The sequence below is a fragment of the Monopterus albus genome, unplaced genomic scaffold, assembly GCF_001952655.1.
Source record: "Monopterus albus unplaced genomic scaffold, M_albus_1.0 scaffold18.1, whole genome shotgun sequence".
Lineage (NCBI taxonomy): Eukaryota > Metazoa > Chordata > Actinopteri > Synbranchiformes > Synbranchidae > Monopterus > Monopterus albus.
This window is the reverse complement of record NW_018127898.1, coordinates 3,939,313-3,952,424: the sequence shown is the minus strand read 5'-3', so window position 1 is coordinate 3,952,424 and position 13,112 is coordinate 3,939,313. Positions and strand designations below refer to the sequence as shown.

Sequence of the window (13,112 nt, the reverse complement as noted above, 5' to 3'; positions counted from 1 at the left end):
GGGACAGGATCTTGAAGCCTGTTTCACTCCCCCAGGCTGTTTAACAGTGGCAGGCAGGCATGCATGACCAGGGAAACCAGTTTTGCTGGATCGCCTCGAGACATCCACCTAGCTGGATCCAATTTGTCTGAGTTATTAGTTCAGATCACAAAATGGACAGGCAGCCCTGGCTTTCAGTGCACTCATTACTGGATGGTAAAAGCTCACTGTAGCATCTGACAGAGGTACAGTGCCTATAGAAAGTATTCACCCCCTTGGATATTTTACCCTTTTATTGATTTTATAACTCAATCATGGTCAATATAATTTGGCTTTTCTGACAAAATAAATTACAAAATAAATAAATAAACTAATGTCAAAGTGAAAACAAGTTTCTACAAAGTAATGTCAATTAATTAAAGATATGTAATGGGAAATAAGTGATTACATTTAGTAGATGCACCTTTGGCAGCAGTCACAGCACTGAGTCTGTGTGGATAGGTCTCAATCAGGTTGACTGGTGAAGAACCCGGGAACAGTTGCTATGTGCAGAGTCTCTCCCATCTCAGCTGCTGAAGCTTGTAACTTCAGAGTAATCATAGGTGTCTTGGTGACCTCTCTCACTAGTCTCCTTCTCACATGGTCACTCAGTTTGTGAGGACGGCCTAATCTAGGCAGATTTAGACATGTGCCATATTCCTTCCATTTCTTGATGATGGATTTAACTGAACTCCAGGGGATGTTCAGTGCCTTGGAAATATTTTTGTATCCATCCCCTGACTTATATTTTTCAATAACCTTTTCTCTGAGTCGCTCAGTATGTTCTTTTGTCTTCATGGTGTAATGGTAGCCAGGAATACTGATTAACCAGTGACTGGACCTACCAGCCACAGGTGTCTTTATATTACAATTACCTGAGACACATTCACTGCACTCAGGTGATCCCCATTTCACTAATTGTGAGACTACTAGCACCAATTGGCTGGACCTCTGTTGAATTAGGTCAGTCATTTTAAAGGGGGTGAATATTTATGCAATCACTTATTTCCCATTATATATTATTTAACTGACATTACTTTGTAGAAACCTGTTTTCACTTTGACATTAAAGAGGTTGCATATTTGCTTTGGCAAAACGTATGAATGCATTTTATGTGGGGTGACTGTGGATTAAAACCAGTAAACCAACTGAACATTTATTTATTAGGTCAAAGGGAACAGTCTCATAAATTATACCACAGATAGATGCTGTGTTGAAAAACACGAAGAGCGCTCACGCTAATAGAAATTAGAATTTAAGAAACACACACATAAATAGCTTATATGACCCACATTTGCCGGAGTGTTTGGAATGGTGATTTTTTTTTAAATTTTATTTTAAAATCACTGGCTTTTCAAGTACACCTGCGTAGCATATGTGATGTTTCAGTGTTGTTAGCCTTGTCTAACATGATAATGCATCTTCTGTGATTTCTATTCCAGTGCCACGCAGCATCTAAACTACTCCCATTGTGGAGTAGAGACACACGTGTCTGAGTCAGCCTCAGAGTTTCCACATTTGACCAGAAAGGGTGGAGTTTTTTCTCTCCCCACTTAATTACTGCCTGGGTCTGGGTTGAGGGCAAAGGGCATCCATGTGCAGGTAGCAGTTAGGGATCATACTTAGAAATGGTCGCTGCCACATGAGGTCCACTTTGTGGCTTTATTCTGGTAGTTATCGTCTCTTTTTTGTCTGTAAGGCTTTTTGAGCACTGAGCCACAGTGGAGACCCTCAGTCAAAAGAATTACTGCCTACCCACATGTTACGAGTGCTGGTGACACTTTGGTCATATTTTTTAATAGTATGTAACGGTACAGCACAGAAGAAACCTTAAATAAGGTTGTGATAGTGGTGTGTTTTCTGGATTTGTTGAGGTTATTTTTCACAATAAATTGATGTATGGAACTGAAAAATGATTAAACTATTTGTTTTATTGGATTCAGTATTTATTATACATGGTAGCCAGGAATACATGTGTTACACAAGAAATGGTTCCTATTACATTACCTAACATAACATCATAACTTTTGCTGTCAGTTTTTCAAAACATTGAGCTGAACACCACCATCTTTTCTTCTCCTTGAAAAACAAACTGCCAGCCCCACTCACAGGAATGGTGCTTTCTACTCTAAAAGTGGAATTGATAAACATCAGTAAGTAGTGTGAGGCGGCTGTGTGTGTCTCCAGATAGAAGGCACCCCCCATTCTTAAAGGCTACTCTCCTACCCCAGCCACTAGAGCTCCTGCCAAGGAGTCTGATACACCAGCATAAAATCCAAACACAACTCAAAAGAGCTCAGATTTCAAATACGGTGGGAGGAACCTGAAAGGCATTTTTGAGAAAGTCACAAAAACTGGAAGGATACGGTCTTTTCAACCTACTGTGGGAGTTTTTAATCAGTTGACACAGCTGTCTGTCTCAGTCCAAATCTCACTAATGGCAGATTAATGTTTTGTTCCGTGTCAGTGTGCCTTAACATCCTGTCAAAGCTGCTCTGTAATTTCATAGCTCATTTGTCTGAAAGCATGCAGAGGTAAAATTTGCGCATAAGCATATATCTACACTGTAGCACTACATACAAACTGTGCTTCAAATTTTAAAGGACAGCAGTGGAGCCAGAGTAGGCCTTATTATATAGCAGCCATTCATCTGGAAGACACACAGAGAGATGGCCTGATCTCGACAAGTCACAGCAAATGAACTGAATGCATCAGACGTTCCTGGAAACTGGTGACTGTAGAAAGAATCAGAAGTGGAAGGGGAAGGAAGGAAGTCTAAATGTGACCAGAAGAATGGCCTAAATATTTGCTAAAGGAACATGGGACAAGAAAGATAAGAGGAGCAAGGGCCAGAAATAGCCTTAGAACTAGACACAAACTGAACAGTATGAGATAAACATTTACCAACTCCCAGCAACTGCTGGCAACTAGCAGAAACTGTTCACTTATGACTACATCATATAACTACTGTCTACAGTCAACAAATGTAGGCTACCCACGCACCACATCATTCCTTTTAGTAGTACTCTGAGAGGTCAAATAACAGGCTTGGTGTGCTGAAATGACATCTAGTGGTCATACTGCATAATGACACCCGGACAGTGCACATTAATTGCTGAAAAAGCTCTTTACATATTCTGAAACCAGTGATAGCTATAAATTCAAGCTCATACTCAAACAGAAAATGAACATATCGCATCTCCTACATGGCAAACCTGCATACAGTACAATCTCAATTCATTTTCTACAGGCTAACTATTAATATATTGCATATGCACATACAGAAAGTGCTTTAAAGTATACCTAATACATTTATGAGGCCTGTTCAAAAATGAGAGCGGAAGGAGCATGGTTTTCATTTTTATGATATTTACCAGACTCCATAGTAAATTTGTAAAAGGACAAGTAATTTTAAAAAGGTGACTGGATGAAGAAAGTATCAGAAGTAGACGGGGGAGAAAGTGAGTGAGTGATTACCCTTAAGTCCTGGACACTAAAAACTAACACCTGCATCAGGAATCTTCGTGTAATCACTGATGAGGATCTAAATTTTAATGGCCACATCAAAGATGTAACAAAGCCATCATTCTGGCAACTTAAAACATACTGTAACTAAAATGAGAAGTTTTCTGTCTAAGCAGGATTGAAAAAAGCTCATTTATGCTTTTGTTTGTAGTAGGGCAGACTACTGTAACGCACTGCTGCTTGACTGCCCCAGTAAGACAATCATTCAACTGCACCTGATTCAAAATGCTGCCAAGAACACCAAGAAGAAAGAACACATTACTCCAGTCCTTAAATCTTTGCACTGGCTTCCAGTTAAATACAGAATTCAAATTAAGGCCCTACTTATTGTCTACAAGTCTTTCAATATATGTGATATTTTTGCTGAGTACAAGCCTGGTAGATGTCTCAGATCTGCAGGGACTGGTCAGCTAGTGGTGAAAGGTTAAAGGTTCCATTAGAACTTAGGTCTGCCCCAACTGTGGCAGCTTTTAAAACTAAGCTAAAGACTGTTCTTTGTTTTCCCACTGCTTTTAATTAATGTTTCATAATTCCACCCAATATTGCACTTCATCTGCTTTTATTTTTCATCCATTACTCAATGACTAACTGACGTCATTGTACTGTTTAGATGAATGTATAGACACTGATGTTTTTCTGGAAGAAAGTACACCCACCTCTGGTGTAAGTTACTCAGGGGTTAGTCTTGGGAAGACCGAGGTAAAGGGATACAGGTTTAGATCAGTCAGAATCCAAAGTCTGCCACAGTTGTCCTAATGGATTCTGGGAGTGTTTAGCTGACTGCATAGACACTGGTATTTCTATTTCCCTGAAAAAATATGCCTGCATCTTATGTTAAAGTACTCAGAGGTTTGTCTTGGTAAAACTGAAGTAAAGGGGTAAAAAATGAAAACAGTGAAAATCCACAGTCTGCCACAGCCATACTAAAAGTACAAGGTATCTACTCATGCATGTTGCTACTTATATTGTTTTATCTAAATGGCATTGTAATGTTTTATCAATATACTGTATACATTTTAATGTTTTATCTTTTGTGTGCATTCTGTATGCTTTAAATGTTTTATCTATCTATATATTTGTGTTAAGCACCTTGAATTATGTACGAAAATATGCTATATAAATAAACTTGAACCCCCAAGTTGCCCCTGATGGTTGAGTTGCGCAACGGATGCCTCGGTTCTATACCGGAAACAAATTCCTTGTGTGTAACATAGTTGGCCAAATAAAGGTGCTTATGATTGTCCTTAAATAAAAGCAGTTTGTGGTTATCAATTACAATGTTTTACCGTTGGGTGGGGATAAAGTTCTTCGTGAAGTTACAGGTTGCCAGAAGGAAAGTAAGTCAGCGACTAGGTGAATAAAGAAAATTATCTTTTTTTCCCGGCCTTTTCTACTGTTGGGATGTCAACATCCCAATCCATTAGGTGGCGGTAATGCACCTATGAAATTGCTGCCAATCGACAATAAAATTTACAATAGAGGAGGAAGAAGAAGTAAGTCCGCCAAACTCGAAGAAGTCCTTTGCTGTGACGTATGCAGTTAGTTAGTAGTAAATGGCGGTCGTGAAAAGGGTGGACTGTAAACATTTCCACGGTTATAACTGTAACTTTCTAATTATCATCAAAACATGTACTCGACTCTGTCGGAAATGCAGGGTAGTTACAAGATGTCTATTTTCAACTTTCAGGTTGGATCACATACCGAGCTGATAGGAGTTTCACTTTCGAGGAGACGAAAACGGTATGAAGAGCAGCCTACAGACATAGCATATTAGATATTAGTAAGCATATTAGATATATACACCTGTATATATCTGTGAATATAAATCTGTGCTCACTTGTTTAACTATATCTTTGACCTTGGTAGATATGTCATATCATGTAACTATCAGTTAACGTTAACTTAGCAGACAGACGCGCTAGCTTTGTCTATCTATGGATAATAACGTAATCCTAAAACCGTTTGTGTGAATGCTTTACTGACTTTAATGTTAAACGTGCTAGTTGAACTAATGGAGAACGAAGATGGAGAAAAGGACTCTGAGTCCGAAGTGACCGAGCTGCGTCTGAAAATAGACTCGCTGAAGCAGGAGCTCAGAGAGTGCAGAGCCGAGCTGGCCAAGTTAGAGAAGCAGCTGAACCACTCTGAAAGGCTGCAGAGGAGCACAGAGAGCTATAACGAAGACCTGAGGAAACAGGTCAGTGCTGTGCTTAGTAACACGCATCAAAGCGAGCATACAGACCTTTTATACAGTACTTTTGGCCTAACAGTTAACCCCTACACAATAAATGATCATTTTCCCGTCTATAAATTTATCGTTTGGGATATAACACATCAGAAAACAGTGAATTAAAAAGGCTATCACAATATCCTATAACCCAAGGTGATGTCAAATGTGAAATGTTTTTTCCAGTCAAGAGCAGCAAATCTTCACATTGGAATTCATTCATTTTTCTACCGCTTAGTCCCTGAGCGGGGTCACGGGGAAAAGTTATAATTGGATACTTTTTCTTGGCATTTGTGATTTGGAAAAATGACCTATCAATATAGTTGCTGATTAGGTTTCTGTTGGTTGATTAATTTACTAAAAGTTGCAGCTCTGACTGAATAAATGAAAAGGGATGTGTTAAGCACATGATATAACATAAAACGTTGTTCACCCAGTTGCAAGGGGCAGTTTTGTTCTCTATTATTCCTGTAAATATACTGTGTAGTGTTAAATATTACAGGGTTCACCCTGGGAAATTGAACAAGTTGGCTAAAACCCTAAAATAAACCAGTCTGAATCATTAGTCCTAATATTTTGTTACAGTTGGTGTTTCAACAGTATCTGCCAGTTGATTTTATGTGAAATGTCCTGTTTCAGGTTGAGCAGCTGAGCGCAGAGATTCATGAAAGGAAGAAGAAAGATAAAGACAGAGTCGACAGCGAAACTCAGACGGAAGAATATGTATGGACAGAGACAGGTGTGTTAGTCTATGTATATTCATAAAAAATGATGATCATATGAGTTAGTCAGAAAGTGAGTACACTGTTGCAAATTATTCAATATTTCTCTCTAGATTACTACAACTACTACTATGGAGGCTACTATCAGAACCCAGAGGCAGCAGACACTCAGGAAGGCCTGAACGCAGCAGCAGCGGACACTGCTGATGGCAGCGAGGCAGCAGAGGTGTCAACACAGAATGAAGCGGCAGCTGCAGATGAGTCAGTCCAACCTGACAGCAGTGTTGAGGTCACAGCAGAGGTAGGTTTCATTTAAAAGTGATTTATTAGTTAGCTGTATTAAAATGATGCTAGTGACATAAGTATAACTACACGAATAACTGATTATCAGAACTGGAATTGGATCACTTAATTGGCTAATTGTATTCACGCTGATCCTAAATACTTAAATGAGGTGATGCTGATATGAATGTATATACTGAAATGATGTTTGAACTTGCATTGGCAGACTAATATATGATATTGTCTGTTTCAGGAGGGTGATGGAGGATCCATTGCTGATATGTTGAGGGCCACTGCTGAAGAGGCTATGACACAGACTGGGTTTATCTTTGATGAGACCACTGGAATGTACTATGACCACAGCACGGGCTTCTACTACGACTCGGTTTGTCAGTTGATTTTTTGTAAAATGTCACAGTCCATAGCAGAGTTAATTTTAACTGCAACTTGTTCTTTTCCCCACAGACATTTTTGATCCTATAGATGTGTTTTGTCTTCCTCAGGCCAGTCAGTTGTACTACGACGCCAACACAGGTATCTACTACTACTATGATGCAGAAAGTGGGCGATACCAGTTTCATTCCAGGATTGAGGTGCCTGCTGCACAGACTGATGCAGAGTCTTGCCAAAACAAGGTCACTGCTGAAAAGAAAGGCCGGAGGGTCAACAAAATGGTCAAGAAAATGTCACACCAGGATGATAAGGTAGGTAACAATTATAAACTTTATTGATGCATGGATTTATTTTATATTTGGTGGCCGATAGCAGGCTTTTGACCTTGTAAATCCCTGAAACATCTTTGTTGGTCTCAGACTTCAAATACAGGCTTTTTTTCCTTATTTGACTGATTTGAGGCCAGCTGACTAAAAGATTATTTCTCTGACCTAGATGCACGAGGTGACTAGCTCATTGGCTAAAATGAAGATTTGCTCTTATTGGAATACTTCCCACAGAGGTACATTTCTACCACCAGCATGTATAGCATTTAAAAAACATTTATGGTTATTTAATAGCTTCTGCCATCACAAAGGTCATTTTACTATTCTGTTATTAGAAGAAAACCCCTAACTCTTTTAGTAAAGACACTAGCTTCTGTCATTCATATAAGCTACACCTTGAATAGTATTTAAATGTGATGTGTGACCGTTTTCAGTGAGTTTCCTCCTGAGAGTGGCTGGGCGCACCCTTAGGGATAGGGTGCGGAGCTCAGTCACCCGCGAGGAGCTCGGAGTAGAGCCGCTGCTCCTCCACGTTGAGCAGAACCAGTTGAGGTGGCTTGGGCACCTGTTTAGGACGTCCCTTGGACGCCTCACTGGGGGAGTATTCTGGGCATGTCACTCCGGGAGAAGGCCTCAGGGCAGACCCAGAACATGTTGGAGAGACTATGTCTCCTGGCTGGCCTGGGAACACCTTGGGGTTCCTCCTAAGTAGCTAGAGGAGGTGTGTGGGGAGAGGGAAGTTTGGGAGGCTCTGCTCGGGCTACTGCGCCCGCGACCCCGTCTCGGATGAAGATGGATGGATGGTGTGATCGTTTTCAGTCTTTTGTATACTCCTGTGTAGCCAGAAATCAGAAACCTCATATTTCAAGGTTTCCCGCCATGGTTGGCACCCGTAGATGTCTTGTAAAACCTTTTGTATGCCAGTATCAAAGGTGCCATAGAGTTTCAGTTGGGACTGAAAGTCTCTTAAAGCTACTCTACCTAATTTATTTTCAGGTGCTAGGAAGTCTAATGAGACTCAAAACAAACACACACCATATGCCACTTCTAAGCACTCTTTACCTCTCATGCCCTGATTCCTAGTGACGATGTGAACTACAGATTCTTGGTTGCAACAAACTTTACAAAATGCAAAGCTAGATTTAGCTGACTAATGTGTAGATTTGGCAGTCTAGTACACTACACAAAGCTTACTCCCAAATTAAAATCATATTAGTTCAACACAGGCTGGGATTGGCTCCAGCCCCCCCGCGACCCCATTCGGGACTAAGCAGTATAGAACATGAGAGATGAGATAGTTCATCACACAGGTAAAATCACTATCTAGCTAGCTTGCTAATTTTACCAAAACAAACACTTGAGCTTTAGATGCTAACACATCCAGAAGGTAGAATGCCACAGGTGAATAAAATTTGAGTCGTTTCGCTGCTTTTAATGGTCTCCATCTCAAAAAACCAAACAGATGTTAAGCCTGGTTTTTGCTCTTTCTTTGACCCACTCTCTCTGTGCAAAAAAGAACACAACCTCTTTGTTCCGGCAGCCAGTGTTTTGGAGTTTAAGCTGCTGAGGGGTCCTTCATGGTTGACTGTTTGAAATAACTACTCATGGTGCAAAAAATGCTTCTTGTAACCTTTGCTGTGTGGTAGACGGGGTTACGCTGTGGACAGTACTTTGACAACACAGTTTGGAAAAGCCAGACTCAAGGATTTAGTCACCTGTGTTTATAAAAATCTGGGTAAAAAGTAATGCCTTTAATTTGGTGGTGGACCATGGTGTACTGTCTTTGAAGACTGAGACCAAAAAAAAAACATACAATCTCCAGTACTAAACCAGCTGTCAGTGAACACCACTGGAGGTGGTAATCTCTCTGTTGACTATCTGGTGGCAGGAAATCATATGTGATGAGGTAAAGTTGCAAGAAGAAGAAACTGATTGGGTCGAAAGACAAACAACTAAGAGGTCCACAGAATCACGAAAACTGAAGCGGAGGTCTCGCACTCCAGACATGGCTCAACGTCGAAAAGACTCTCACAAATGTCGGGAAGAGAGGGACAGACTTTCACCAAAGAGGAGGAAGCAGAAAAACGGTACACATCATAATGATGAGGGAAGATCAAAGAAGAAAAAGAAGAAATCTAAGTCAGAAAAGCGTAAAAGGAAAAAGAGCCCACCGTGCAGTGGTGGCTCAGATGGGAACAGTGAGCCGGAAGAGGGTGAGATCACAGAGTCGGAGAGAGAAGAGTGGGAGTCTGTTCCATCCCCCTTATCATCTTCTGGCTCACCCTCCAAGGAAAGCCCAGAATCAGAAATGGAGTCTCAGAGTCAGCAAGGTGAGTAGAACAACAAGCTGACTTCAGGGCTTGTTTGGGGCACACACCTTCACAGTTAGTTCTCTGTCAAATGAGTTTCATCGATTGATGATCATCTGTCATTTGTTCCCAGTGCTGTAGCTTTCTGAGGCTGACATACTCATATCACAATGCAGCGGGTTTCTGTTTTCTCACAGTCAAAGACATCTGGCCACCCTGTGTAAGAGTGACAGTGGTCAGGTCTCCAGTGCTGCAGGTGGGCACTCTGTTCATCATCACAGCTGACTCTGCAGCCACCATTGGCAGGTTTGTGCTTTTTCACTCTTGTCATGTGCAGGCATGAGTTCTGCCTCAGTAAAAGGTTTGAGTGTTTTATACCCAGGATTTAAAAGTGAGTATGTGCAGTTTTAGAAGGGAAGACCATGGTGAGAAATGTTGTTAACTCTGAATACGTCATATAATGGCTTGGAACTCCTTTTAGCCAACATACTGTTTTTGTGCTGCAGAGAGAAAGATATGGACCACGCAATCCGAATACCAGAAATGGGAGTCAGCAAGGTATCCCTGTTTGCTTTTACATCAAAATAATATTGTTGTGTAATACAGGCTTAAGGTGATGTTTCTAACTGAACTGTGTTTGGTTCCAGTTCCATGCAGAGGTGTATTTTGACCAGGAGCAACAGAGCTACATGTTGGTAGATCAGGGAAGCCAAAATGGCACGGTCATCAATGGCAACCGAATCTTACAGGTTAGTGTTTTGTACTTCTTTCTTATTTTTATATATTCTTTTTTAATAAACTGTAGATTGTGAACTTAGTAATGACTTCTTCAACAAATACTTATTTTGCCTGCAGCCCAAAACCAAGTGTGAGCCCCATGCACTTATGCACGGTGATGAGGTGAAGATGGGAGAGACTGTGCTCTCCTTCCATATCCACTCAGGCACTGATACCTGTGATGGATGTGAGCCCGGTCAGGTGATGGCTCACCTCAGCAAGCACAGGAGAGAGGAGAAGGCAGGTGAGCAACTTCAAAAGAAAACATTTCTACAGAAAAACAAGGATGTAGAAGTGTGAAGCAGCACTGATATACAGAGCCTTAGCTTGTTAGAAAGTGTTATAAAAAGCTTGATAAAATGAGGATGACTGTAGCTTTACTCTTACTGCATTTTCCCAAAGGCCCTACTCTCACAAAAGAGGATAAAGAAGCACTGAGACAGAAGGAGCTGAAGCAGATGAAGGCTAAATATGGCCTGCAAGTGAGTGTCATGAGGACAGGCAGCACTAATTTTAGTCTAAACCAACATATTCTCTTTATGCCGTCACCCATATCTATGCTTTTCTGTAAACAGAGCAGCGAGTATGAGGAGGCCAAAGCCCTGAGGAACCGCAGATACAAGGATCGAGCAGAGTCTCGACGGCAGACGGTGGGCAGTGAGGGGGTTTTCCAACGAGATGATGCTCCTGCTTCTGTTCATGAGTAAGTAAACTGTTTGACTGTCACTAAGGATATGAAATAATGGATGCAAGAGTTAGCAGGGCTTTCTTTTTCCTTTCAAAGGGAGATTAGTGAAGCCAATAAAGGGCGGAAGATGTTGGAGAAGATGGGCTGGAAAAAAGGAGAGGGGCTTGGTAAAGAGGGAACTGGAATGAAAGACCCGGTGAGACAATTTTCTAATGTCCTCTTTGTGGCTTGTACTGTCACTTAATTGTATTGTGAAGCAAAAAACCATTTGTCTTTCTCTACAGATTGAACTGAAAATCAGAAAGTCCCAGTCAGGCCTGGGGTCTGGTACCGCCATGTCTCTAGACAGTGTCTCTATGACCACATCGAAGTCCCAGAAGAACTGGGAGAAAGCGCGCGAGAGATTCACCGACTCGTGCCAGCCCGACATGCTGGCATCTCAAACGCAGATAGGCAAGTCACCCAAAGCCTGGGTCCGAGCGGAAGAGACCGAGACCACACAAACAGGTGTTGATACAGGCAGCCAAAGATAGGGAGGAGTGCGCATGTGGATATTTATTGTGGATATTCAGAGCCGAGTGGGGATGTTTGATGTATGTGTGTAAAGAAAGAAGAAATGTGACATATAATCTATAAATTACAGTGCGCATTGTAAAAGAGTGTTGTTTTTACTTTACTGTTGGCTGAAGACAGCAGCAACCAAATTAATCTGAAATGACACCGATATGTTTTGTTCTTTGAGGAGAAGAGAATGATATTATGTCATCATGATTTACCTTCTTTATTGTTATTTTTTGGGCTATTTAGCCTTTGTTTAACAGGTGATAGAAGCAGACAGGAAAGCTGGGGATGTGAGAGATACAGAATACAACATGTTGTTACCATCTGAGCTCCCACAGCGATTTTCTGTTGAGACCTAAAACTCTATCAACAAATAAATTGAACACTTGTGTGTATGTGTGCCATTGCCAGTGTATATTAATCCTGCAGACAGAATACACTTTCTCTTCTCTCACTGAGAAAATGTGACTATTCCAGTATTTCCTTCTTGACAAGTGGAAACAAGTTAACAAAACTGTAATTGTTAAATGTCACTTGCTGTTGTTGTGCAATATGTTTGTTCCACTCCTTAAGTAAACTAGAATGTTTACAGTCCAGAACACTGAAGAAGAACTGCAGCTTGTGCACAGACAACCATGTTTGTAGTCTTACCGACAGAATACAGCAGCAACTGTGCCTTGCAGGACATGAAAACATGAATCACCTCGAGCAAATATTGAGACAGTGAAGCTGTAATTGTCACAGTGAGATCATACTGTGATAAGACATTTGTGTATCTGTTCAGACAAACTAGCCACGATTTCTCTGTAACAGTGCCCCAAGCACCCTGCCTTTTTAAAAGATGTACATTAAATTTGGAACATGCTCGACCTCTTGGTTCTATTTGCTTCACTACACATCATATTGTATTGTCATTAGTGTTTGCACACAGCCTCACAACCTTATTCTCATGTAAGGCCAGGGAGCAAACATATTTTACAGTCCATCTGTGTACAGACTTATCTATGGCTTCATTTTGAGGGTGTGTGAATATTTGCATGTGTGTGCAAGTGTATATTTAGAACAGAAGCCGGTCTCACACCAAATGGAAAAAAGCTACAAGTAAAGAACTGTATTTCCCAGGATAGTCGGTTACATATGTTATTATAATTGTATGCAACCTCACAAATAGAGTGAAAAAGCCTCATTAATCACTAGTTCTGAAGAAAGCAACATAAGTTTGAAGTCAGTGAATTAAGGCTAAATGATAGAAGAGTTTCAGCACTAAACAGGTGAGCGATTTGA

At 40.9% G+C, this 13,112-nt stretch overlaps 2 protein-coding genes across 8 annotated transcripts in view; one reads left to right on the top strand and one right to left on the bottom strand.

Moving 5' to 3' along the window:
* Nucleotides 1-13,112, bottom strand: part of tacc1 (transforming, acidic coiled-coil containing protein 1) — a 41,863-nt gene that overhangs the window by 16,159 nt on the left and 12,592 nt on the right. The gene's annotated exons all lie outside the window — the stretch shown is intronic.
* Nucleotides 5,018-12,691, top strand: aggf1 (angiogenic factor with G patch and FHA domains 1). 6 transcript variants are annotated; one of them, XM_020592568.1, is made up of 16 exons: nucleotides 5,051-5,145; nucleotides 5,231-5,283; nucleotides 5,547-5,740; nucleotides 6,410-6,509; nucleotides 6,606-6,793; nucleotides 7,028-7,159; nucleotides 7,278-7,478; nucleotides 9,382-9,823; nucleotides 10,000-10,108; nucleotides 10,309-10,360; nucleotides 10,450-10,551; nucleotides 10,658-10,823; nucleotides 10,982-11,061; nucleotides 11,155-11,282; nucleotides 11,364-11,463; nucleotides 11,552-12,691. In XM_020592568.1, the coding sequence occupies exons 3-16, from the start codon at nucleotides 5,555-5,557 to the stop codon at nucleotides 11,798-11,800; spliced, it is 2,235 nt and encodes a 744-aa protein (XP_020448224.1). In that variant the 5' UTR covers nucleotides 5,051-5,145; nucleotides 5,231-5,283; nucleotides 5,547-5,554; the 3' UTR covers nucleotides 11,801-12,691. The 6 variants fall into 6 exon arrangements, with proteins under 6 accessions (XP_020448222.1, XP_020448224.1, XP_020448226.1 ...); XM_020592570.1 differs by lacking the exon at nucleotides 9,382-9,823 and adding an exon at nucleotides 7,663-7,729; XM_020592566.1 differs by lacking the exon at nucleotides 5,051-5,145 and adding an exon at nucleotides 5,018-5,036 and having other exon boundaries at nucleotides 10,982-11,282.